The 27546-nt window shown below is 41.6% G+C and overlaps 1 protein-coding gene across 10 annotated transcripts in view; it reads left to right on the top strand.

The window, feature by feature from the left end:
* Positions 1–27546, top strand: part of MTCL1 (microtubule crosslinking factor 1) — a 112010-nt gene that overhangs the window by 69074 nt on the left and 15390 nt on the right. For 6 of the 10 annotated variants that reach the window (XM_087756443.1, XM_087756460.1, XM_087756478.1 and 3 more), the window contains 5 exons: positions 6024–6116; positions 8966–9196; positions 10837–11025; positions 18003–18170; positions 24536–24790. In XM_087756443.1, coding sequence (XP_087612569.1) covers positions 6024–6116; positions 8966–9196; positions 10837–11025; positions 18003–18170; positions 24536–24790 — 936 coding nt within the window. The remainder of the gene's footprint in view (positions 1–6023; positions 6117–8965; positions 9197–10836; positions 11026–18002; positions 18171–24535; positions 24791–27546) is intronic. The other 4 variants (XM_087756468.1, XM_087756506.1, XM_087756489.1 and 1 more) reach the window with 1 other exon arrangement.

Raw genomic sequence — 27546 nt, forward strand, 5'->3', positions numbered from 1 at the left:
ACTTTTCAATGCCCACAGCCGAGACGGCTACATGTAAGCCGTTATCTGTTTTAACATATAAAGTGAAAATATATGGACTGTCCAGTGGATGACATTGATTGATGATCGTCTTACTGTGTATGGACTTTCAGCATGAGAAGAACACATTTCATTTCAGTGAGGCAAATGTTTTCTTTTTAAGCAAGCAAACCCATTTTTCTAAATCCATTTTTTTCAAGTTCAATTTTAAATGAAAATTTTCTTAAGCAATGCTGAGCACCTTCCATTTAGCCGTTTCTCCTGTTTTTAAAAATAAGCATCGTGGGAGCCTAATTGTTTGATTAAATACAATAAATGCAGACTGACTTGTGCTTGAAACTACCCCATAGCCTAACTGTAAACATCTGCCTTTGTTTGGGCTTTGCACTGCAGTTGTTAGTGCAACAGTATTATTAGAATGTATTTGCATGTTAAAGAAGTGGGTTAGAGTCACAGTCCAAGGGAAATTATATCTTGAAATTGCCTTAAGAGCAGGGCTTTGTTTTCTTGCTGAAACAAGCCATTCAGCTGCTGTTGCAGGAGGTTGGAGCCCATTGGGGTTGATGTTTGATCCATTATTCATGATTTTAGCAGAGCCAGGTTATGGTGGGAGGGGGAAATCATTCTTTACCATCCAAAGAAAAAGCAAGTGAACAAGTGAGAATTGCCATGACTAAAAGCCACGGAGGAACTAAAAAAGGTATCGCAGTGCTTCATGGAGCAAATGCCCAGCACGAATCAAAGGATTACTATGGCAACAAATGGGAACCAGTGGGAAAAATGGTAAATAATTTTTCAACTGGTGAATTTTACCCTTTTTACCAGTGGAATATCCATAAACAAAAGGCAGCTTCCTTAAGCAGTCTCCTCCTGTTTATTCAGAAACAAGAAGACATTCTGGAGAAGAAAAATTTCACTCTTTCAAATGACCAAATATAGTTTGTTGCAGTATTTGATACCTGATGCTCTAAAATGGAGCTGTGTCTCCTAGCTGTGATTGTTCCTTCAGAGGGTATCAGTTCTGCCCTTACCTGAGTAAGTATATATCATCAAAGGCAAAAGCACTCATCTTTGCATTTCAGATTTGGACTATTTTCATACATAGCTTTTAAAGACTTAAACATTTGTTTCTGTGTAGAAAAAATGCCACGAAATCTCTGACACTCCCAGGTTATGGAAAAAGAACCACTGAAGTGAATTCACTTAAAAGGAACAAGTTGTCACCAGAGAATTAAAATAAAAACAGACAGGCTAAAGATGGTGAGAGCATGTCTTAAAAAGCAAGTCTTCCACAAGCTCTAGTAATAAAGTAGGAAGAGCTCACACTGAAGAATAATTTCTTCTAGGCCATTCTTAATCTGTTCATCCATTTTCCTTACTTATCATGCCCGTAATAAATATAAAACATGTCTATTACTCTAATACCTGAGTTAAGTGTGGACCAACCAGATACAGTGATGTGCAAATTAGGTAAGTCACTTTACCACCTGCTTTGAATCAAAACTTCTGTATGGATCCATTTTGGACATACAAGGAGAATTTCGGTCTATATTTTGAATGTTCTATTTTTAGCTGGTTTTGGAGTGTCTGTGCTCCTTCTGTGCAATTTTCATAATTCCATGAGAGAGCTTTTCAGCTGGATGGCTTTTGCAGCAGCTCCCAGCCATATGCTGAAAATTTACACATCCTTTTCTCTTGCCCTGATTTAAGATTTTGTTTTCACAGAAACAGTGAGTGTTTTATACATTGTGACTTTTCTTTCTTCTGAAAAAAAAAACAAACACAAAAACAAAACAACAAATGAGGACCACATAGAAAGTTGTATCTCTCAGTGTCCAGTATTCCTCCAATGCAAAGTTGTGGGAAGAAGACAGACAAACTGGTGCTGACAGTATTCCTTCCCACCAAGATTAGGGGCAGCAAGAATAATTTACTTTGATGAATTGTATTCTTTCTTGCTATGCAAGAATCCATAAAGGCTGACAATATAATGGCTTAAAAGATCCTTTATGATGTAAATCTGGGTATCCCAGTCCTAACTGAACTCAGTGAGACTTTGTGTACTATCCGTACAATGAGATGGATTTTTAAAGACTTGGAGCAGTGTGTTCTGTGTTTTCCCAAAATCAGAGACTCTCCATATAAGCACAGACGTATAACCACACAACTGCCTATTGTACACTAGCAAATGGAATATATGTCATCTATTTTTAAGGGGTGAGGAGAAGAGTACGTCTTCAGAAGCAGCCTCTGAGAATTCAGTTAGATGTGTATTGCATGTAAAAAGTAATACGAAAAGGCACTGGAAGTTCCTGTCTGGTCTGGTTGATTGTACGCATGCAATGGTCAGCTGTCGTGTGAAAAAGTAGCAGTTGTTAGAATGCGTGATCAAAAGTAAGGTCCAAATATCAAAGCTTTATAGTGTTAGGTGAGCAGCACAAAACGTTCATCTTTTGGCTTCCTGGAATTGCACAAAAATGCTGGAGAGCATCTTTCTACCCTGCCTCCTAAGGCCTTATTTTGCTCCATCCCTTCTGGCAAAAAAAAAAAAGGCTAAAAAGAAAGATTCCATGAAATGTGATGTACACAGTTGTTGCATATAAACAGATTAAGTTTGCAGACACATTGAGATTTCGATTGGCTATGGTAAAATGGAGAAAACAGACAAGTAAAACCCAGCTGTACCTCATGGTGCATGGCAATGCTGTAAGAACAAGTCACGGCAGAACTGTGGGATTGTGCAAGTTGAGGAGCCAGCTGAGAGGGGCAGAAAGGGGTCAGTGCAATGAGGGTGTGGTGCTGAAGCCCCCAAAGCGTGGATGACTTTTCTCTGAACATCCTCTTGAGGTAAAGACATCAGCATGGATTAGCTTGTTCTGGAGTGATAACAGGTGAGAGAAAAGGAGTCGGCAGAAGGGTTTGGCACTGCCTGTCTGAGAGGATGGGAGTGGAAGTGGATCTGGAAATGGAATAATTGGGAAATTGTCAGTTGATGTCGAGCTGTGGATGAAGTGCAGCTGCTTCTGTGGCGCTGTGATGGAGTAGCACTAGCTTGTAGTTCCCATTATAGTGTGTTTGTATGTCTTGTAGTGAGTTTGTGTCCGTTGCTGTGGTGTCGGTACGTTGCTGTTCCTCGTGTAGCTCATTCATTAATGAGAACAAAGGAGACAAAGAATGGAAGTTAACAGATTATCAACTTTTGTGTCCATTTTGTAGCAGTGTTGTTTTCCAAAACAAAACCACAGTTGTGCCACAGATTGCACCCTGCTGATTATGATAGGACCTGATATCCGCATATAAACATATAGACATCCATCAGTGCAATGCCAGGTACCTGGACTACGTGTACAAATATCACATGATACATTTCTACACCTTCTCGTTCACGATCCAGATGTTTAGCAGCAATCTATTAGGCATTTAAACAGCCTTATCTCCCTTGATTTGAGCAGTACTAATCCCAATGCTTCTGGTAGAAATGACATTATATGAAATTATAGACTATGAAGGGTCCTCAGGTTGCACCAGAAGGCAAAAGGCGTGCAGCTCTGCATTCATGCATTAACTGCTTTTCAACATGTTTACTTTGCTGCTTATAAAAATCTATCATCCTTAAAGAGGCAAAGCAATTGTAAAAAGATTTTCACTGCCTAGTGTGTATATAACAGTCTATCTGCCTTTATGATGTATTTAATCTCTTAGTAATTCCAACAGTTATCACATAATCCCAGAGCCCAAGTTTCCTGAAACTTGGCTTTGCATGGGCTACGTGTTTGTTGAAAAATTGCATGAGTTAATAATTTTCTTGCCCTAATTTTGCAGACATAAGGTGTTGTCAGTATATACGTAACTATGTGATTCCAATTAATAGTAGTCAGAAGTAGAACAAATGATCTTTTAGCAAATCATTGTTCATTGGAAAACATAAGTGTGAAGAGAATAGTGAAAAATTCAAACCTTACCTTCTTGGTAACTTTTGCTGCTCTGACTCAGCTTCCAGTTTCATGAATCCCAAGACCAACGATATTTCTAACTATGTAAATGCGTAATCGTATGACTGTAAGGAGAGGCATATTAAGATCAGTGATTATTGCAAACAGAAGAGTGTTGCCATGTTGTATCTGTTTTCACCAGATCAACTTTGCATGATTTTGGCTGATTTTGAATTCATAAAAAGAAGAAACACACTTTTTTTTTAAATTACACTTGAGTTAACTAGGTACGTTAGTTCTTGCTTGCCATATTCCTAAAGAAGCCTGCTCAGAATAAAAGAATGCAGAAATTCCTGATGAAAGTAATTTTTCCTTTATTGGATGAGAAAATTAAACTGAGGATTTACAAATGATTGTGCAAAACTGGCAAATCCCATTGCAAGCAGTTTTTTCCAAATTATTTGTGAAACTGAATTTTGGCCTTGTGCAACACAAAATGTCTACAGACACGTTAAGGCATAAGATGACATCGGTAAAGCAGATAATGTTCTATTGGTCACTTTATGTGTACTTTTCAGAAGGCTGGAAATGTCTTTTCCTCAGGTACAAAACAGATGTGCACAAGTCAATAAGTGAATCAAGTAAAGACGGAATGGATAGGGACCAGAAAGTATATGTAGGGTGACTTTTATTTTTCAGCAGAGTATGGTCCTGCAGGTGGTCTGTGGGATACTTCCATCTGCCTTATCTTCTTTTTCCCTAGAGGAGGAGAGGAGCATCTGTTCCAGTAACAAATACTTTTTGAATAACCAAAAGCGTCCCAGCAAAGGCTGCCACAGCTGAACAGCAACAGCAGCTGGTTTTGCTCTCGGGAAGCGGGAGGAGTGCTCGGGGAGAGGAGATAGGTGCCGGGGCTGATGCTGGAGGGGAAATGGCAACGCAGCCCGCAAGAGCGGTCCCACGACCTGCGTTACGTCCTTGCAGCTGCTGAGGTTGGAGCATGCTGGACGTCAGCCAGCAGAGAATTTGGGATTACGCTTTGAAGCCTGAAGTGATCCCTTCTTTAAATGCATCTTTACACTGGGAAGTAGGAGTTTGGTGCCGTAGTGTTTTCTGTGGCCATACATATGAAGAGGACGGTGTCTGGCCAAGCATCACCTTTGTACAGACAAATCAATTTTAGCTCCAATGTGAGAGGCACAACATGAAGGGTATAGAAAGTTCTGATCAGGAATATAAGTGCCACAAGATTAATTAACATAGTATAAATAATGAGGTCTGACACTGCCTTCTTGGGTCTTTATTTTTGAATTAAGTAGCTTCCAGAAGTAAAGTGGATGGGATGCCCAACTTAATGAGAACATAAAATTGAAATTATTAAGATTAAAATAGCATTGGACCTGAAAAGGGAGATAGTTAAGCATTTTGGTCAGATCTCAGGCTCACACAGCTTATCACCGTGACATTAGTGAAGTAATTATTTTGAGTAGAAATCACAGAGAGAAGTCGACTTGTGCAGAGAGCTGTCCTGTATCTGAAGAAAGGGACCTTATATGCTTAGGTGGTTTAATAAATGCTATCCCATTAACTGCCTAATCAGAAGTGTTGCAAATAATAAATAATGAGGTTCAATATATGTGCATTAGATGCATCTTCTGCAGAGATATTAAAATTTCATAGCTTTGATTATCATAAAGAAATACACCACCAAGTATGTAACGCTGTAAACAGGAGCTCATCTGGCAAACATCATTGATGGTGCACTGTCTCAGCTACTTGAGTGCAAACCCAGAGCAGAGGCCTGAAGGGAATATCCAACATGTAACATCAGCATCCCAGCTTTAGTTTTCAGATGGAGCCACACAGGAAATTCCCACACATATTTAGGGCATTGCTATTTATTTGCACACTGTGCTTTGGCTTTAACTATTGATAACCGTGAGTTGTGCAGATGTCTGTCCTGCAGTTCTTTTCTTTTTTCCTTTTTTATACACCATGGAGACACGTTTTCTGCTAAACCTATCCCTTTGTCCTGCTGATCAGCTCAGGGATTCCCATGTTTTACCTGTACAGAATGTATCGATACAGGAGCTTCAGGCTCAGCTTGAGCAGGAGACGAGACTTCACCGAGAGGAGCAAGAAAAGTTTACAGAAAGGATCATCCAGGTAAATACGAAACCTGCCTGCTGGGAGAGACGCGTGACCATGACATGTGGCGTGGACCTTGTTTGTCAGGACCATGGGAACTTGTGTCCTGATGGCTGTGCCTGTTTGAGCTCATCTGAGTAAATGAAGAGTCTGGAAGTTGGGGAAATGTAAACTCAAGCCTGTTTTGCCACTTTGAATCTGGCTTCTTTGCTTGGTGGAGGGAAGTTGTGTCCTCCCCTGTGCAGGGGAAGTCAAGGTAGAGACGTGAAATACTGCATGGGGAATTATTTCAGCCCCTTCAGCTCTCTGTGAGCTGGGGAAGGGTGCGTTTGATCTCTGGGAGCACAGTTTGGCTCTATGCCTTATTCTGACCCCTCCTATCCCAAAGAAAAAACAACACTCTGAAGTCAGAGGAGTTGTTACACGCTCATAACTGAGACACAAATCAGGACTTTTTTATATTTCTGAGTACCCCATGTTTCCAACCCTCTTATTCATAACTGGTGAATAAATCATATTTTGTTACATGGACTCCCCCTGCTCTTTTGAAGGCTGGAACAGATTAGTCAATCGTTTTGTGATCTCCAGCTCCTAGAGCGAAAAAAATCTGTTGCTAATATTTGCAGGCTGTTTGGCTCTTAAGTGAAGTTTTCTTTTTAAATTTACTTCATAGACTAAATTCAGCATAATTGTTGCATAGTGTAAAGCATTTTTCCTTGTGCCAGCTAATCTCATTATGCCCAAGTGGTATCTCCGTTTTTTCATAAGTAGTTTTAATTTCCAGTTGATCTCCATAGGAGCTTTCTCATGGAGGCTTTTGAAGGCAACCAGTAAATTGATTTCCTTCCTAGTTGCCTTGGCCATGAAAGCTTTTTGGAAGCTATGCCTGCCTCTTAAAGTTCTTTTCTTTTGCAATAGCTATCCATTGAAAAAGCATAATACTCTAGGAAGCTACCTCCACCAGGGTCTTCTGCAAGAATTTGTGACCATGGGGACTTAGATCATACCAGATTGTAAAAACAATGAAAAATGCAGCAAAATCAAAACTAGCTATTCATGTTGACAGCCAGTAGAAATAGAAGAATAAAAGCATCATTTGGATTCTTCATTTTTTCCAGACTATGCCCATCCTGTTGATATTGTTCCTTTTTTATCATCTTCCAGGATTTCTGGTGGAAATGACTCAGATCTTTGCTGTTTTTAACCATAACTTCATTTGGTGGAAGAACCTGCATCAACACAAAGTCTATTTGTTTCTTCCTGTAAAAATTAAATTTAAAATAAGCCCTTTTTTCACTACTTAATTTTTAGCAATGTTTAATGACATCAAATTGATGTGTGCTAGCAGTGTACAATCTCCATGAGTGTTATTAGGAGTTGCATGTATGTTTTTTGGGCCATTATAGCTAATTTTGTTCCAGACTACTTTTAAGCTGCATGTTAAACCCATTTAAGCTAGCAGGTACAGTAAATAATTTTAATTTAATCAGGAACTGTTTAAGCATAGTAGCATAGATGCTGAAAATTTGCATTATGCGAAAGTACATCATTTAAAGGGCAAGGAAGTCCGTAGTAGCCCATCTAGTATGGACTAGTAGCCTGTATCAGAAGCATCTGAATGTTGCCATAAAAATCAAGCATATATTTCTTAGCAGTATTAATTGCTAGGGGGTCCATGCTCCTGAAGAAGAATCTCTGAAGTATTCTTCATTCCTGTGTGAATGTTGTTTGTTGCAGGGTATGTTCTTCTGGTTTAAATTGTTGTGGTCATTGGTGTACTGTGGCTTTCAGAGATTTCATCTATGGAGCTGGTCAGCAAAGGGAGAGGCTGTTGTTCCACAGAATGGAAAATAGTAGAAACTGGCATCTGTAACTAGTAGCTCTGTACTCATTTTCCATCTGCCTTTTCATGATCAATGTGAACCACAGCTTGGTTGAAGTGGAAACACTCTCTCATCCATGCAGAAAATGAGATGTTGTACAACTAACTTGTACAAGTGCTATTGGGCGCAGGTCATGCTGTGGTTTGATTTTGACGTATTGAGGGAGAAGTCACGTTTAAAGAATAATGTTTCAGGTGGCCTTGTGTTGAAACAGATGTAATTATACATGTGCTCCAAAGAATGAGCTTTTCTTGGTGCTTCTAGTACTGAAACTGAGACATGTTGAATGCCGAGTTGCAGCCTATTCCTGTGTCTTCAGTTCCTGCATGTGTCCCTGATCTAGTCATATCAGAATGAGAAACTGTTTACTGTGAGTTGTACTGATGCCTCCAAGTATGAACTGTGAGAGGTGAGGGACCAGTAGTTGTATCTGAGATAGTGGCTGTGGTTCCTTCAGAAGCCTTGCCTTCCAGAAGCAGAGGGAGACGTAGCCACAGAGGAAAGGATGAGCCTGTGGCTGGGGAGGGAAGAGGGAAGGATAATATTCCAGGTTGTCTGAAGGGCAGCTGTGGTACCACCACGCAGGAATGGCTGCAAATATGTTTAGCAGGTGTGATAAGTGCAGCAGTGTGGGGTGGTGGCTGTGCTGGGAACATACTGTAGGGATACAATCAAGAAAGCAAGGAAAATATGAGTCGTATAAAATGTTTAAGCAGCAGCAGAGGTCTTGTGCGTCTTTAAAGTAAATGTCCACTTCCACAGCAGGTTACTTGGATATGGTTATCTAAGCAAAGCTTATTGACTGCTGTCCTCTAATTTCCTCAACAGTCATAACTGCTGAGGAACTTATTGATCCAAACTCAATAGCTACTCACTACTGATGAAAATTAGAGATTTCAGGTTGTCTCACTCCACAAAGCACAAGTCCTGGAAACTGTCCCGGGACACCACCCCATTGACATGGTGTCTGTCGTTCCATTAAAGCTGGAGGAGGAGCATATGCAGACCCTGCGGAGGAAAGACTTGGAAGTGCAGAGCTTGACTTTGCAGAACAAACTGGAAGAGAAGACCTGGAGCCAGGAGAAAAGTCTGCTGCAGCAAGAACTCAGGCATTTCAAGCAGGACACCTTTCTCCTGTATGTCAAACTGAAGTGGCTGCTGAAACATTGGCGGCAAGGCAAGCGGATGGAGGAGGAAGGGGAGGACATGTTAGAGGTAACTCTCCCACCTTATTAAGCCAATCAATGAAGCTGCAAGTGGTGGGGTACTGGGATGTCCCTTCTTTAAGCGTAGACTTTAAATATAGTGTGGCATCAGCAACTTTATAATTACACATAGATTTAAAGGGGATTCAAATTAAACATGAAGCCTTTTCTTAAGTTGGCTTGTGCTAAAGTATATTCTGCATGATATGTTACAGATCACCCATCTTTAAATCTAAACCCTTAACTAGTACAAACATCTGGTCCTGAAAAACTCTGTCAGAGTAAATGAAAATTTAATTAGGTCTCAAAGATATGACTCCTGAATAATTTTTGGAAAGAAAAAACATGTTAGCGAGCTGATGGAGTCAAGTCTGTTTAGATGGGTTGAGTGCTGTCGTTTTTTTCATCATGTGCACAGTGTGTTCCTTACAAAACCTTCAGCAATACAGATGGAGGGAAGCTCTGTTTTCATGTTGGCAGGAGACTTACACAGCTTCTTGTGGGAACTTAGAGTGAATCATTCGTATTTGTTCCTCGTCTCCATACACACGTCTATCACCGTCAGCAGCAGTACGCCAGTAGTCATCATGGTGATTTTCCAAGTAGCGACTAAATTAAGATCAGGAATTTCAGAAGTACATAACAACCTGGAATCCCCAAGCTGACACATCTCAGCAGGGGTGTGATTGCCAGCCAACATGCACTGTGAAGAAAGGTGCTGCTAAATTGTGTTGAGTTGTACATCCAGAATTATCATTTGCTTTGGAAATCTTACCTAAAGAAAAAATAAGTTTAAAAAAAAGTGTTTGCCTATTCTGACATTTTATACAAAATTCTTGAGAATAATAGATTTATTTCACAGGTTCATGCAATTCTGAAACCATTTGCTAAGGCAACTAAGTAATTTTTCTCAGTATTTCTGATACTTATGTGCCTGGTGTTTTTCAGTTTGCTGCATTTGGCAGTACAAGTAACCTTTCAGGTCTGGTAGGAGTATGCTTAAGTTGAATACTCCAGTGTTTTGTATTCTTAGATAAAAGGGTGGATGAACATCTATACCTTCATCTGCAGTGGTAATATGAGTCAGAAACAAGAGATGAGTAGCTATTTAGAAATAATTTGCTTCTACTTTACTTCAGCAGTACTAATTTGCTTCTATGTAAACTAGCTCATCTTCTAATATCAAAATAGCTTTCATTTTTTCACTGTTTGGATTTTTTGACTGGTTAATTTATAATCAATCCACCTCCAGTCATTATTGGAGTCATATGTTTTGCTAACACGTTAGAGATAATAAAGTGCTAGATTTGGATACTTCCTGATCTCCATATCTTCATCAGACAAGACACCAGTGTCTTGTACAGCTTTTCATTAATGCGTGATGGATTATATCCATCGTGCTCCATTACACCCATCTTCTCAGCTGCATAGATCTCCTATATTGCAGGCCTGCATAGTGTTGTATACGCATATGCAACATACCATATATCACCCAAAGACCATTTCCTGTAGCCTACAGAACAGAAGTCAATATATCCCACCACAGAGGTGCAGGGGAAGATAGATCCTTGCCTTAGCCTTTCGATACCTTTCTGTCCCCTGTGGTAAATGGCAAAAGAGTCTTGATGTGTCCCATCTCTTGCATTTTAGATCGAGCACCCTGAGGCCCTCCCAGACTTTGGCATTCAGTCTGAGCAGAAGGCGGAGGATGCAGAGCGAGAAGAGGAGGAAGAGGATGTTGTGTTTGCACTGACAGATTTCTCCCAGTGTCCCACCACAGAAAGCACTGATCATGGACCACAGCTGCAGACTGCAGAATTACTGCAGCAGCAGAAGCAGGTACTATACTATTTGTATATCATGCCTATACTATTTGTATGTCATGCCTTGAAAGTGGAAACTGTGGATTTTCCAAGGGAGTTCATTTTCTTCTGCTGCTGTGTTAAATCACCTAGAATCATACTTGTGAAAATACTTATAGCTACACAGCAATTACAGTGGATTTCATCCATTATATTTATATTTAATCAGGAGCCACATGATTACTGTTCTCCTGTTGGCAGATGCTATCAGTGAGAAATCCTATTTCCTCTTGTGGCTGTTTGCCCAGAAATATCTATCAGTATGTGATGGTTTGCAGAATTTACATGCTCCTCTTGCCTGAGCACGTCTATTGTATTCTACTGTCAAGCTTTTAGCAAGAGGTGATTTTATTTCCTTTAAATAATTTAAGAAACTAGCACATGTATTTTATGTTTCCCTTAGAGATGATGGGAAAACAATGCAACAATTCCTTCCTGTCAGTGGGTTTGTTTTTAAATGCCTAAAAGCAAATCATGCTGACTTTTCCCTGACATCTCCTGTGCCCTGCCTGTGTGTCAGAGCACTGCCGTATATCCTAGCTTTTTCCTTTGTGCATTTAATATACCAGCAGTCCTAACAATAATAATAGCAAACATTCAAAGGGGACAGACTTACGGCTTCCAACAGTTCTTCACGAACATCTTCTTACATTTTTAACATGGAAAACGTTCAGATGAGAGCATCCTGTTACATGGAATTATTTGCAATCGTAAGTAGAATGGAGCAAGAATTCTGTGTAAAACACAAATTCAGTGAAAAAGGTCTTGAAGCTTTATGCCTTATGCCCCATCTCTAACCAGGCCCTTGACTGGGGAGCCCGTACCACCGCAAGAGCTCTCAGACAAGTATGTGCTCTCTATGACCGCATTACTTTGCTGGACTCGCTGCAGGATCTGGGGATTGTGTGTGTCTTTGCATTTCAGTTCTTCGCCTTGAGTTCCCCAGACTCTCACAACTGTGTACAACCTGTTTGCTTATTATCTATATGTTCTAATAGATACGCAGCGGGCAACAATAAGTCTCTATCCTATAATAAGGTTACGCTGGTGCTGGGAGATGCACAGGCTGTCTTGCAACCTACCTCTCTAGTTCAAGATGTAACTTCAGTTAGAATTTCCGTTTGAATAAAAATAGTAGAGGTCTTTGATCTCTATGCTACTTCATATTCTGCTTTAAGTTTATATACTCTTTTGCTTTCCTTTTTCATAGTGCTAGCTGACAACTCCATTCTCTAGTTATTATTTTCTGTGAATTGTGCTACCAAGGTAGTACTTATTTGATCAGTTTGGCATTCGGAAATGTGCTACCTTGCCAGTCACCCCCAGACCCATCACTGTCATCCTCTCAGCAAGCTCTTCTCTGGTAGAGGCTGAAGGCGGCCATGGAAGAGATGCTCCTGAGCACGTCATTTAACTGCATTCCATCTGTAGACTGATTTAATCTAGAATGAGTAAAATAAATATTCAGTACAAACTCTGTCATGTACTAACTTTCCATATAGATCTCTTAAAATGACCGAGAACACTCAAATAAATTATGTCCTCTTTGATATAACCATTGCTTAGGCATTAATCTCAATTAAGGTGGCAGAAATGGGAAGTAGGATTGCTTACAATTCATTTTTATATACATTGCATGATGTTCTAATGCAGCGGTTCCAGATAATTTTGCTTAAAGAAATGATCCATAGGAACAGACCCCATCTCAGTAGCCCTCTTGATAGTGAATAGTGCATGATATCCAAATGGACTTGTGAAGGTAAAATAGGTTTCTTGCCTTCCAACCAGGAAAAAAGTGTTATTTATTTCAACACTGCAAGAATGAGTGAGTTTGCTAAATATTTCTCATTTTAAGCACTATGACTTGTTTTGCCTGCTCACACTAGTGAATCTTGTAACAAGCACTGTGTTTATTGACAGGCGTGTAAAAAGGGTTTTCAGTGCTATGGGACTTGTATTTGTCAGTGGCAAGGAAGGATTATGATTTTTCTCTGGCACAGAAATAGGAAGCCCTAGTGCAGGTTAATTCTGATGCTGTCGTAGATTTGGGGCATTGGAAGTGTCTTTTGGAGGACCGTGACAGAGGAGTAGCTGCCTGCACACCTCCTGCGCCCTTGAGGCTCTGCCAGAGCCTTGCTCTGCCCTCACACACGTTTGTATCAGTTGGGCCTGAATTGTACAACTCACGATGGTGGATGGCTTGGCCCTGCGAACCTCCTGCGTGCAGGACCTTTGCTGTGCTCACCAACCTCACAGACCCCTGGTCTCATAAACATCACCTCCACTTAATTCATGTATGATCCCAAAACACATTAACTAAATAAAAATAGAGCAACAAAACACTTCGCCTGCGTTGTCTCAGCTCTAAAAGCTCTGAGAGTATCAGTAGACCCAGAGCACATCCTTCCTGAAGGGCTGAGTCTCAGCAGTGCTTACCTCCCAGTATACCACTGACTTGTCAGGCTGCGCTGAAAAACACCCAGGGTTTGGGGGTCTTCTGCAGGTTCCTTAAGCCCACAGCTGGAAAAAAGCACTGTTTATATGGGGAATTCTGGGTGAGCGGTGAAGCTGGAAGTCTCCAAGGTTTGCAGCTGCCCAGGGGAGCCCTAAGTTACTGGTTCTGCCTGGCAAGCTCCAAGATGAAATGCATCAGCACTTGTTTCACATTGGGAAGGAAATTCTGTAATAGTCCAGGAGTGGCTGAGATAACTAGGTCAGAAAAAAGAAAGTACTTACGGTAAGTTGAAGTAACCCATATTTATTTTTAACATTTAATGTTAATATTTAATGGCTTGTATCTTCAGCCTGAGCTCTTGCTGCTGACTTTCTCACCCTGCCTGGAAAGTGGAATTGTTTTGAGACAAATGATAAACCCTGAGACCTTAATTTCAACAAGCAGCCTTTAATTTTATATTGTTATGATTTGAGGTACTCGACTTAGTGGAAAGTATACGTCTCGCTTGTCTGGGATTTTTATGTGGCCAGTGTGTGGAGGGATGAAGGCACAGCAGAGGGGAAAGGGGAGAAAAAAGGTTAGTTGATGAGAGGCAGAGTAGATGGGGACTCAGAAGCATCAATTCATCTTTCTCTCCATGGTATTGTCCCTTGGCTGGTAGCTGGGGCACGCTGCAGAAAGGGTTGGGCAAGGAACTAGCAAGGCTCAAGAACCAAGCAGAAAGTCTGGTCACGGGCAGGAGACAAGCAGGCGAGTTGGGCTGGTGGCACAGTAGCGGAGGACTTGCTGTAAGTCAGCATTTCTATGTGTGTGGTAAGAGATCAGGGAGAACAGCCTGTGGAAAAAGGAAGAGCTTTGGTTCAGTTGAGTGGAATGGGTGAGATCCCTTTTGGATGGTGTAACATCAGGAGAGTAAGAAGAAAAGAGTTTACATACCTGTGGTCCAATGGAAAAAGCATTAAAAACCAATACACTGGTGGTGGTGCTGGGGGTGTATGTCAAGAAAATCCCCAATTAGATCTTTTTTTTTTTTGCTCATACAATATTTGTTTTCAAAGCTTAGCCAAGAGAAAAGCCCAAAGGAGTAGTAATTAAGACCTAAATATACTAAAATGATTTGTACCAAGATCCAGCTTCACTTTTGCCTAGATCTGTGATTAAACAGAGAAAATGCGCAGTTCTCATTCTCTAAATGTTTAGGCTGCTGACCTTGTGTTTTTAATTGACCACTCTACTAAACTGCTTGTAATACCAGACTGTGGCTAAATTCTTAAGTGAAATTCTCAGAGAAAAAAGAATTGTGATTAAAAGCAGAACCAAGCTTCAAACAACTGCTCTGGTCCCAAACTTTTCTAGAGCTGGAGGCTCCCATCTCTGGGGTTGACTCAACTTAGTAAAGACTCCAAAGTCCTGGAATTTAATTGAGGTTTACTATATTAAGTTTTTACTTACTGTCAGCTGTTGTTTCCTTTACCTATAAATCCTGAGCTGTGGATACAACAAGACTTTAAACTGCTTCTATAATTCTCTTGCCTTAGATCAGTTGTCAATCAGTCAGATTCCTCCAGGCACTAAATTTTGGTAATGGGTAAGGTACTAAAGAGGCATCTCCTTGCATGGGAGACTGTCCAGGGAATCACAGCCATGCCATGTTTTGTCTGCCTGCACAACATCACTGGGAGGAAGGGGAAGACCATAACAATCCTTGTTATGTATCTATGGGACTTACTCTTATGCAGAAGCTGTTTGGCAGTTTTACCAACAGAAATCTAAAGCATGTCTAGATGTAAATGTTGTATTTCAGAGCACATTGTCTCAGAAGTACTTTGTTCTCCAAAAACACTCCAGTTTGGCGAAACAGAAAAAATAATCTCACAGACCTCTCCAACTTCAGACTGTAAATACAAAGTTACACAAAAGAGACTTCTCTGCAGGAATTAGAAGTATGTGACCAAAATTGGATTTATATTGGCAAGTTAATTAAAATCCCAGCAAGCCCAGGGGGCACCTGGGGTACTTTTCTCATAACAGCGACATTGATGTAATGCCTCTAGAAATAAGACATGCCCTCATCCCAGTAGGCTAAAAACCTGCAATGAGGCTCTTTTGGCTCCTCTCTGTACTAGTCCATCACTCCTTTCTTTGCAAACCTAATTTTACGGGACTCTAAAGCTATCAAATGTATGCACAGGAATAAGGGATGTAGCTTGCTTTAGTGTTATTTGGTTTTATTTTTCTTCTGCCACATTTCCCTCATGGAGCCTTTAGCCTACTTTGCCAGAGAAAGGTTTATGCAGCATACTAGAAAACACAGGACGTGGCTCTTGAATGAAAGCACTTCATAGACATTTGGGGTCAGGGTTTTCAAAGAGGATGAGGCCGGTTGCGCTCCATACCCAGCAGCTCCTGTTGTCACACCAAGGACAAATCTTCAAAAGGGCTCTTATTCTGATTACTACACAAGGGGTTTGAGATGTTTGGAGAATTTAGCCTTAATTGGGTATCAGGACGAAAATTCATGGTGGAAACATAAAATCTCATTACATATTGAAAAGTAGGTGATCTTATATGCATGATGGAGACTGCTGCTGTATAGTAGGAAACTGCTAATTGGCATTAAATGTTAATGGAATTAATTCTGCTTCTGTGGGTGCATTTCTTATAAAACCCCGTGTTGTACACCATCACATTTCATTAGCCCAAACAGATGATAGGTCAGTCAAATGAGCACCTGCAGTCATTTCTCTGCATCTAGCATATTTTTGCTGATGAACCAAATGGCTTGGAAAAAGTAGACCACATTTGTTTGTTTTTTAAAGAAAAAAGGCACTGTGGTATGTCTGATTAGTGATTACAAAAGTGGGTGAGGTGGGTTCATTGATGCCGAAAATCTGATGAGCATATGAAATCAGCTCTAGTCGCTGAAAAAAGCACATGAAAATAATTTAGATTTTTGCGTACACCTGTTTACTTGACTTGTCTACAAAGAAGTCTCCATGTAGGTACTTCATGAAACACCAGATAAGAGGAATTGCAGGAAGCCTCCACTTGGGAAAATAAGTAAAAATAAAATTAATTAGACTCTCATGCAAGAATCAAGACAGCTAATCTGAGTTAAGCCTTCCCAAGGAAGCTAACGCATTCATGAGAACCAGGTGATTAAATGCTGAATTTGTTGAGTAAGCTTTCCCATTTTTCTACTCATGCTGTGTCTGCTAATCAAGTATAATTTTCTTAAAAGTCTTTTCTATTCAAAATAACTTGTCAGATACAATCTCTGGTTACTCCGTGGTCTTTGAGCGGCTCATTGGGAATATTTGAGTTAAATTTTGGATAAATAAATCACGTTGCACGTTTCTGTTTCCTAATTCAATGACTGCAGAAAAACGCTGGGATACCTTTTGTTTCACTGATCCAGAATGAATCTTTAAAAAATGTTCTTCAATATTTAACATAAAAATGACAGGTTTTGCAAGTCTCCAGAGAATTTGCAGAAAGTAAATGCCAAAACTAAGAAAAAAAAAATTAAAGAATTGAATAAATATATATGCTATCTTTCAGTACTTGCCAAGATCAGATGTCTGCTCTGGGCTAGACTTTTAATTTGACTCCATTCATGGCTCCTGGCTAGCACAACAGCACAGACAACATTTTCAGTATGGCCCTGACATTCTCAACAAGATGTCGGTGGGGGTTTGCTCTTTGATCCCATCTGCAAGAGGGAAAGTGGCCTACCTGGCATTCATGCCTTTGGTACCAAGCAGGGTGCTGCTGCAAAGCTAACCTGTGTGCAGCTGCCTGGGACTGAGGAGAAATGTGAAGTACAGACTAGTGAAACACCTTAGCAGAGGTACTCGGCTCAAAACCTGACATTTTTTTACAAAGTAATTTTTTCTGATAATACGAAAGCATTGAAAATGAATCCCTTTTCTTATATATGTAGTTTACAAATATTTGAGGTTTGATGCTGAGCAATGACTGTATGTATGAGACGTCCAGCTACCCAACAAACCTCAGGAATGATACTCTAACTTTGGTTTACAGTATTAAAAAAGAAGTTATTACAGATGTCCTCAATCCAGAAAAATGCTTAGTGCCTTTTTCAGTGTGACTTAGGTATCTTTGGTTTTCATGGGTGCTTCAGGACTAGGGCTAACGAGAAGTAGAATCATAGAACCATAGAATCATCTAGGTTGGAAAAGACCCTTAAGATCATCGAGCCCAGCTGTAAACCTAACACTGCCAACGCCACCACTAAACCATGTCCCTAAGCACCGCATCTACACATCTTTTAAATACCTCCAGGGATGGGGACTCAACCAGTTCCCTGGGCAGCCTGTAGACAGAGCAGGCATTGCCATTCTTAGTTTTCTCATGCAAAAGTTAGCCCAGGCACTTTCTCTTCCATGCAGTGGATGTGCAGGTATTTTTCCCCCTAAAAATGAAACTGGAGGCTAAAGCCATCCAATGACAGCATTTCTTTTGCTTTGTTGTGGCAGGCAAGTGAAAATCGGAAGCTCCTCAACGCTCTGAAGGGTTTGCTGGATGACTTCCGCTCGGAGCTGCGGGATGAGGAGCGTGAGCGCCAGGGGCTCCAGCAGCAGTATGCCCTGCACAAGGCAGCCTGGGAGGTGGAAATGACTGAACTGAAGTGCCACCTCGAACAGGTAACGTCCCCCGCGTCCAACACCAGTAAAGAATGGCTGAGGTGCTTAATGAAACGGGAAATCTATGACAGCCGGGGAAGGTACTATATTTATTCATTTTACCCTGGTGCCTGAAAGCCCCCCTGAAGCCTGAGCAAAGCTTTGCCTCTTGAGTTGCCTCTTGGATTCCACTTGTCCCAGTACAAGTGCTCATGTAGTCGGTACTGTGTAACGTAGGTGAGGACGAAGGAAGTGAACCTCTTCTTGCTGTATTTTCTCAGAAGAGTTGGCTGGTCTCATGGTAATGAGACATGCGGGTGTCTGTATTTATTGGCATTTATAGAAGAGAAAATATCTTGATGTTGGCGTGCTCACAATTAGCTCATCACTGTGCCTTGGCACATAACAACTGCAGTATTTGATGCATAGGAGAGAAAAGAGTGATTTAATAATACTGAAGTATTAGATCAATATGTTAATATTAAACCAGCTATTCAAAGCTACTGGTTAGTGACGGATGGTACCCCATGGAAGAGAGAGCTTTAGCTACCCACCATGGTATACTGTCAGAAGTATGTATATAAAATCTGGTGCCAGGTGCTTCAGTGTCGTGTACGGCTGTTCACAGAAGATGTACTCTTCTGAAGTGGTATGAAAACAAATCAGCAAAAAACCCACAAGGATTAATTTCCAATGCCAATAGCATAAAAGCTCTAATTTTCCTCATTGAAGAGGGGAGGGGTGGGAGAATTAGTACGTTCAGGTCCTGAGAAGAAGATTTGCAATTGTAGAGTGTCTCTGCAGAAGACAAATATAATAAAAATATTCACTGCTGAGAGGGTGGTACATTTAGGAGGATTTACTGAATGTCGGAGACTCACTGTGACGCACAGAGCTGAGATGTGAGCGCTGCTTTTCCTGCCCAGGTACCGTAGGCTGCTTTCCCAGAATGAAGGAAGAAGCTTTCATTTTAGCAGAGTTTTCTCACAGCAGATTCAGATTCTCAGCTCAGCTGCTGCTTAGCGCACACACATTTTCAGACAACAGATCACTTGAGAAAGGGAACAAAATCAATCCCTATTTTCACTCCTCCCAAAATAAAACCTCAATGACAGATTTACCTTAAACTCGAGATGGCAACAAAGAACAAAACTTAGAGAAAGTTAGTGTGACAACGAACTGCCAGTTTAGAGCTTGCAGGCTTTGCCTTTGCGTGGGCGATAAACTCCAAGGCTGCCACTTCGGCTGGTGTTTGGCACCAGGACGGTGCTGCCATTCCTGCCCAGGGAGAAGATAGATTTGCATCCTTCCTTCTGGTGGCTTTATCAGGCTCTTTGCTAGCTCCACTGCTCCACTGGTAATAGTATCTAACATATGGTAATTATCGAGCCGTGGGTGTTACTTTTCACATTTTTTCCAGCAAATGAAAAGAATGAAACTGGTCAATATTTAAGACATAAAACTATCTTCCTTAGCCAATTCCCCAAACTACATTTCTATTTCACAGTAAAAACAGATCCCTAATGCAGTAGCAAAAAGATAGCACATAAATCGTTAGAATATCAATGTGAGTGAATGTCAGTGTGAGCAAACAATGTGAGTGTCCCACTGAGGTCTGGTGTATGTGCTCACAATTACATAGAGGCAATTAAAAAAGCACATATGAAAATAATAAGCCTGAAATAGAAATAATATGAACATAAATTTAACTCCAACTAATGTTAAGGATTCAAAGTATGGGGTGTTTTTGTTATAGGTTCAATTTCAGCATCAAAATGGAACAACATGTAAAATATCAGCATTACATATAGTCACATTAACATCTTTTGCTATTCTGTACCAACATGTGGCATAACAACAGCTTTAACTAAATAGCCAAGTCTGTCATGTCAAAGTGGGTAGGAGAACCTCTCATGATGTCATTTTGCTGTTTTGATTGGTAGTGATGAAGCAGCGGGCTGTACAGCACTCGCACCCTAGGGGGGGTATAGAGCTGCCAAACCCTTGACAAGCCCATAGAGAATCAAGGCCTTTCTAGTCTCCACTGTTGTCTTCACTGCTGCTGTTTTCCACTTTTTTTGTGAAGCAGTAGGTCAATTAACATGAGCATTTTCCTCAAGAGAGTCAACTCCTAATTAATAGTCACTGGCAATCGTTTTGCATTTTGATGCTTCAACTCTCTGTATAGGAAAGAAAAAAAGGAAGGAAAATTTTTGATACAAAAGCACTGCATATCAGAGGTGACAAGGTACTGTTGCCTGCTGCTTTGGAGCTTTAGCACTGCATATATCATTAAAAATAGAAGTTTTGGCTGTCAGAAATGCATGTACATCTTATTTGGCAGGAGGATCCTTAGGCATTGTTTTTAAGATAAGAAATAATGAGATTGCTCCCAAGTATGGGATTGCGATAACTCTGAGCCAATAAGGAGTCCCAGTAATTCTCAGCCTCCAGCTGGGCAAATGGAAAATCCCAGTATTCTGGGAACTGGGAACTGAGAAAGGTTTGGAAGAAGGAGGGAGTTAGTATGTGGGGCCAAACCCTGCGTATGCATTAAGAACTTGCACATAAGGACACAGACCCTCACTAGGACTCCAACCATGGTCCAGCTTCAGGATGCTTGGGGGAATATAAGCTGTGGTGCACATGGAGAGGCATCTGGCCACCCTTAGCAGTTGGCAGGTTTAGGAAAGTCACATCTAGACTTTCATGATATGGAGATACCAATGGACCTTTCCCCCATGATTTGAGTTGTTTCATCAAAACAGAGGCAGAAGGACTCTCTCCTTGCCAGGAGCATTGTTCTGCCTTCCACAGGCACCAAGAACTGTCTTCTGAGTCTAAAGACACCACCTCTGACTGGAGAAGGTTTTAGATCCCAAACCACTGAACACCAGAAAATTATTCTGAAGGTGTATCACTGTATCATTGCCTTGGTTTTGAACTTATCATTGTACTTATAGGCCTCCCGTATTCTTCTCAAACGGGGCAAGAGCCAGAGCTCTGGTCTGGGTGAGCCCATGGTCTGGCACAGGATGACTTACTGTATTTTGGCAGCTTGGGCAAGGCACTCTAACGGCAGCCATGCATTCTTATCGTATAATCATAGAACCATTAGGTTGGAAAAGACCTTTAAGATCGAGTCAAACCATTAACCTCGCACCACCAACTCCACCAATAAACCATGTCCCTAAGCACCACATCTACATGTCTTTTAAATACCTCCAGGGATGGAGACTCAACCACTTCCTTGGGCAGCCTCTTCCAATGCCTGACTACCCTTTCGGTGAAGAAGTTTTTCCTAATATCCAATCTAAACCTCCCCTGGTGTTACTTGAGGCCGTTTCCTCTCGTCCTATCACTTGTTACTTGGGAAAAGAGACAGACCCCCACCTCACTACAACCTCCTTTCAGGTAGCTGTAGAGAGCCATAAGGTCTCTCCTCAGCCTCCTTTTCTTCAGAATAAACAACCCCAGTTCCTTTAGCCGCTCCTCATAAGACTTGTTCTCTAGACCCTTCACCAGCTTCGTTGCCCTCCTCTGGACATGCTCCAGCACCTCGATGTCCTTCTTGTAGTGAGGGGCCCAACACTGAACACAGGACTCAAGGTGCGGCCTCACCAGTGCTGTGTACAGGGGCACTATCACCTCCCTGGTCCTGCTGGCCACACTATTCCTGATACAAGCCAGGATGCCATTGGCCTTCTGGGCCACCTGAGCACACTGCTGGCTCATATTCAGCTGGCTTTCAATCAACACCCCCAGGTCCTTTTCTGTCAGGCAGCTCTCCAGCCACTCTTCCCCAAGCCTGTAGCGTTGCATGGGGTTGTTGTGACCCAGGTGCAGGACCCGGCACTTAACCTTGTTGAACCTCATACACCTGGCCTCAGTCCATCGATCCAGCCTGTCCAGATGCCTCTGTAGGGCCTTCCTACCCTCCAGCAGATCAACACTCCCACCCAACTTGGTGTTGTCTGCAAACTTACTGAGGGTGTAAGGAAACTGTATCGAGTTTACTTCATTAGCCCCTTACTATTTTGGCTAGTCTCAGCGCTGCAGTGACACTTCTGAAATACATGATTGTTTAGTGTCACAGCTACTTAGTAAACCCAGAAGGAACTTGCAAGGGCAATCCAGGGGGTGCAGGCCACAGAACAGTAAAATTACAGAATCACAGAATATCAGGTTGGAAGGGACCTCAAAGATCATCTTGTCCAACCTTTCTTGGCAAAAGCACAGTCTAGACAAGATGACCCAGCACCTTGTCCAGCTGAATCTTAAAATGTGTCCAGTGCTGGGGAACTCACCACTTCCCTGGGAGATTATTCCACTGGCTGATTGTTCTCATTGTGAAAAATTTTCCTCTTGTGTCCAATTGGAATCTCCCCAGGAGTAACTTGTACCCATTACCCCTCATCTTTTCCATGTGACTCCTTGTAAAAAGGGAGTCTCCATTTTCTTTGTAGCCACCCTTTAAATACTGGAACAAAATCTAAGCAAACAAACCTTAAGAATGGGTGCCAACATGTCTGACCCTGGCTGCAACAGCAATTTTGACTCCCGCAGCACCATGAAATGGAGCTGAGGACTTGTGGATGGACAGAGGAAAGATGTAGCAAGGGGCAAAAGACCATTACCTGAAGCTAGTGGTGAGTTTGGAAACTGGCAGTGATATTTTTAAATATTGCTGAATTAACATGTGACAGTCAATGTGCTGGGTAGTGGGTAGAAAGGCAGCAAAGCTTTCTAGCTTCTTGAGGAGCTGCGCTGCCCAGGATGGTGTCTCCCATCATGGATCTGCAGCACAGAGGTGTCTCTCCTGGGATGTTCTGCATTTGTGCCCCACGGCACCTCTGGTCCGCCACCGAGCCATGCAGATGTGTGCAGGACAGCCTCTCGCACATTGCTGCTGCTCCCACAAATTTACACTGCACAAACAGGGTAAGTGTGAGAAAGATATTCCATGTCAGCTTTGTTAAAATAGAATGCTGCTTTTTTATGATTGATTTTTTTGGTTGGTTGGTTGGTCGTTTGAAAACAGCTGTACTTTGGAAATTAGTGGTAGGGGATGCAGGTGTTTTAAGATCTCCTTGTCAATGCAGGTGGCTGTAACAAGATGTTCTCTGCAGCTCAGTACAATTTTAAATGACTCAAGCAATGACACCTCTGCCATTTGCTTGGGCAGGCTGTTGCAGAGACAGTAAGCTTCACTCCTGAATCCAGTCTGAACTTCCCTTTGCTCAGAAAGTTTGGGCTTATTTTCCACATAGGGCAATATGAAGGTGTTGTCCTTCTCTCTTGCTAAAGGAGCATGTTTCCCAGCAGACCTGCTGCCTCTCCTTTTTGAGGACAGCTTTAACTTCAGAGACAGAAATGAGTTTTCACTGCTTTTCTCTCCAGTTCACCTGCAGAGCCAGGGGATGGAGATGTATCCCATTCTGAGTCACTCACATGTCTACTGAGTTGTCAACAAAAGGTCAGGCTTCAGGGATAAATTCTTCACTCGCTTGAACTTACACAAAACCATTGAGAACTTTTTTCACTCTGACAACAGTCCAGCAGTGGCCCAGGCTGGCCAGAGAGGTTGTGCAATCTCTGTCCTTGTAGGTTTGTCAGGATCTGACTGAACAAAGCCCTGCACAACCTGGTCTGATCTCAGAGCCAACCCTGCTGGAAGCAGGGGGTTGGACTAGAGACCTCCTGACACCCCATCAAGCCTGCATTTTCCTATAAATCTATTACCTTGGGCCAGCTCTTCTGATCTGATCAAGCTGATCCCTGAGCATGAAGTGAAGGAGAAGGAAGGGAAGGTAGCATCAGCTAACTGCCCTAGAAATCAATTCAGACACCAGAACCTACAGAGATGGGGAGGATGATCTCGGTACATCTTGTGCTGCTAACACCCTCTTATGCTGGAAGGTGTGGGAACCATACAATAAGACCATTGCTCAGGGCTGTTCTGGGAAAAGTCTCTTCAGAAGATGAATGCACTGTCGGGGGCACTGAGTGAGAGCACAGCGGCAGAGCAGTGGCTGAGGACATTGTCCTGGTGATTGTCTCAGAGAGGATGATGATGGTGGAGTTCATCTCCATGTTTTCTTCATTGCTGGTACCCACACTCCCAGCAGAAAGATCACAACTGATGTCTTAATAATATGAGCTGGTAGAGCCCAAGAAATGATTCCCTGTGGTTTTCACTGTCTTGATTTTAAAACGTTTTTCAAATTGAATATCTTTGATCATTTATTGAGATCCTAAGAGCTAAGAATTGCCATAATTTTGCCATTACCTTTGTGGAGTTAGGTCTTTAACTCAAATTCATTGTCAGACACAGGCTTTTACCACAGAAAGTTTAATATCCTAGTGATGTTTTATTTTAATGCCAGATGGAAGGGAAGAGTGAAAACACGTCAGGAGAAACAGGCCTCACTTCTGATGCAAAGGGAGCTTTCAAAAGGGAAAGAGAGGAGCACAAGAAGCTTCTGGCTGAGAGTCATGGTGTGGTGATGGACCTCCGCTGGCAAATCCAGCACAGTGAGAAGAACTGGAACCGGGAAAAGGTGGAGCTCCTAGACAGGCTTGATAGAGACCGGCAAGAATGGGAGCGTCAAAAGAAGGAGCTGCTCAGGCGGATAGAGCAGGTAAGGAGTCATCTCGGGGTGAGAAACAGCTGGCTGCAAGCATGAGGCGTTGCACCATTACTACACTCAGGCCGAGGTCAAGAGACTGTATTAAGCAGCAGCACAGGAACAATTTTGGTTCCTTGGCTACATCAGTGTTTCTCATGCTACAAAACAATTTATACACACAAGGGAGTAAAAGGAAAATGCTCATAATCCCTATAAAAGACCACTTATGAGAAATCAGCTCCAGGTTAAAGGCCATTTCCTGCCTCGTTTCAGTTACCCCGGACAGGCACGATCACATCGATTCGTTCTGTTTGAAAGCTTTTGTGCATCTCTTCATGCTAAAACACTCAATCCCACATGCAGGGTTATTCAAGGTTTGACATACAGCTTCCTGCCAAAAAAGTCTGTTCATCTGTGAATTAGCCACCAAAGATGCAGCTGCTGCAACTATTCAGGCTCAACTGAATTCTTTTTCTCTAGCAAAGGGGCCCAGGGGTTAGCATGAAGAGCCCTGACTGATAACAAATAGACAGCTATCAATACTAAATATTCAGAAGACACTTCTGACCTTGGTCACATGAATTTTTACACATCTCTGCTGTCATTTGCAAATCTGATAATTGCATACCTGTCCCCTTGTTTTTTGTGCCCATACGCACTTCTATCTACTTAGTATTAGAGCTAAATTATACCTAATGGATTTATTATCTGGCTGGAAGCCACAGAAAAAATAAAAACTTTAATGAGGGAGAGTTAATATACCATCTTTGACTGAACATTGTTCAGCTCTGAGTCATGCATTCCAGGAAAAGTAGGAAAAACAACTGAAATTGTGGGTCCTCAATTAACTGAATACTTTCTGTCCTTAGGACATCAGAAATGGAACTGCGCCAGATTCGTGCATGCTCTCTGGGGAGCACTAGGCTTGAATGAAGTACAAAGTGGCTTCACAGGTTAAGTTGATGAAAGCCCAGTCTAACTTCATGACCAGTTTTTGAAAAGGGTTCGTTATCTGTGTCTCATGTTCCCATGCCTGGACTGCAACAAGAAGCTAAATAAAAGACACCAGGCTGTAAATATTATGAGATTAAACCTCCGTTTAAACTATGGCTGTTAAACCCACAGAGAGGCACTTAGGAAAATGCTGTACTCTACGGCTATTTCTAAAATCAATACTAAAAGCATAGGTCTGAGTGGGCAGTGAGCAATAGGAAGGTTTTACAGACCAAGAAAGGTGATTTTTGAGCTTCTTAATTTAAAAATATCAATAAACTGTATTCTGGATTTTTTAATGTCCTGTTTATCTGAGGGGGTTTGCATATAATTCATGCAGCTTGTTGAGCTAGCCCTTACGATGCCTTATAATGCAGACCAATAGTACATCTCCTAAGATAAAACAACCAACGCCTATGAGCTAGGAAGGCTTGTAGCAGAGCTCTCCATCGAACTCACCTGGTTCCCAGGGTTCAGTGGCAGAAGATGCCGAGTTCTCCATGGTTTCATGGGGCTGGATTACTAACTGCTGAGTTTCAGTGACCAAATTGCCTCCGGTGGATTCTTCATGCAAAACGGGAATTAAATAACCCTTGGAAAGTTTCCCAATATACTAAGGATGTGGACACAAACTTTTCTTTGGAGAGTCACTGATACCTCTTTGGCTGTTTATGCTGCTGTCCCTATGAACTGTGTTCTTCAATATTATCTCGTCAGTGTATCCTCAATAGCTTGAGGGACATAACCTGGTTAAAGCCTGCTTTTTCTGTTCCCTGAGAATGGGGCACATTGAAGCAAGCAACAGAGAAATCCCTGTTAATGTTACCTAGCCTTTAATTCTCTTTAAACTTGACATAACCTCTCAGTGTCATCTTGGGAGAGCCTACAAAATAGCTCTTGACTAGTCCTGGAGCTGATTTCTTTTGTTACTATTCTGAAACCTCTAGGCTTCAACTATATATTTACTGTACAACAGAGTTGTACACAGAATTAGCAATAGATAGGAGAAATAAAAAATATTGTATCAAGCTAATTTCAGAGGACTAGATGATCAGAAATAACATCTGAAATCTTGGCTACCTGCCTGCAAAACTTCATAACTCCATCTTTGCTTATAATCAAACATTTCCCTGTGTGACAGGAAGCTTCCAAATATTTGCAGGCTTTTAGCTGAATATCCTCTCAGATTGCAGTCATGCCCTGCTTTATATGGAAACAATTAGTATATCTCTGAAGTCCTTCTCCCCAGGGTTTTTCTGTGTGTATTCCATGTATGGCAATACATAGAGGATGAGGAGACTACACCAGTGTGTGTGTTTGAAAAACAGAGTCTAAGAGATAGCAGAAGTGTGTGTGCCAAATTTTATACTAATGCTTTATGCCTGTCTGCTTTCACACAGCTCCTGAATAATACATGTATGACAAGGGGGAAGCTCACACCAATGTATAAAATATATAAAATACCTTACTCTGGATGGTTATGGGAATATTGCTCGCATATAAAAAACATGATGGCCTACTTTTTTTCAGAGCTCCAAGTTGTTGTTTTTTTCAAATACACTGTGACTTTGTTTTTCCTTAGAGAATCCCCCTGCACTGTGCTTCTCAAGCTAATTGTGCACAGAGCACACTGACAAATATTTAAACACACAAAATCACCTGTATGAAACATTGTGTGTTTAAAGGTATAAAAAACATGGGGACTCAAAATCCTTAGTCACTCTTGAAAAGTTAGGCCAGTATTTCTCACTTTAATTCTCCTGTCAGCTGTCTGA

This window comes from Nipponia nippon, unplaced genomic scaffold (assembly GCF_047370975.1).
Source record: "Nipponia nippon isolate SJK-2023a ecotype South Korea unplaced genomic scaffold, ASM4737097v1 scaffold_1, whole genome shotgun sequence".
NCBI classification, from domain to species: domain Eukaryota; kingdom Metazoa; phylum Chordata; class Aves; order Pelecaniformes; family Threskiornithidae; genus Nipponia; species Nipponia nippon.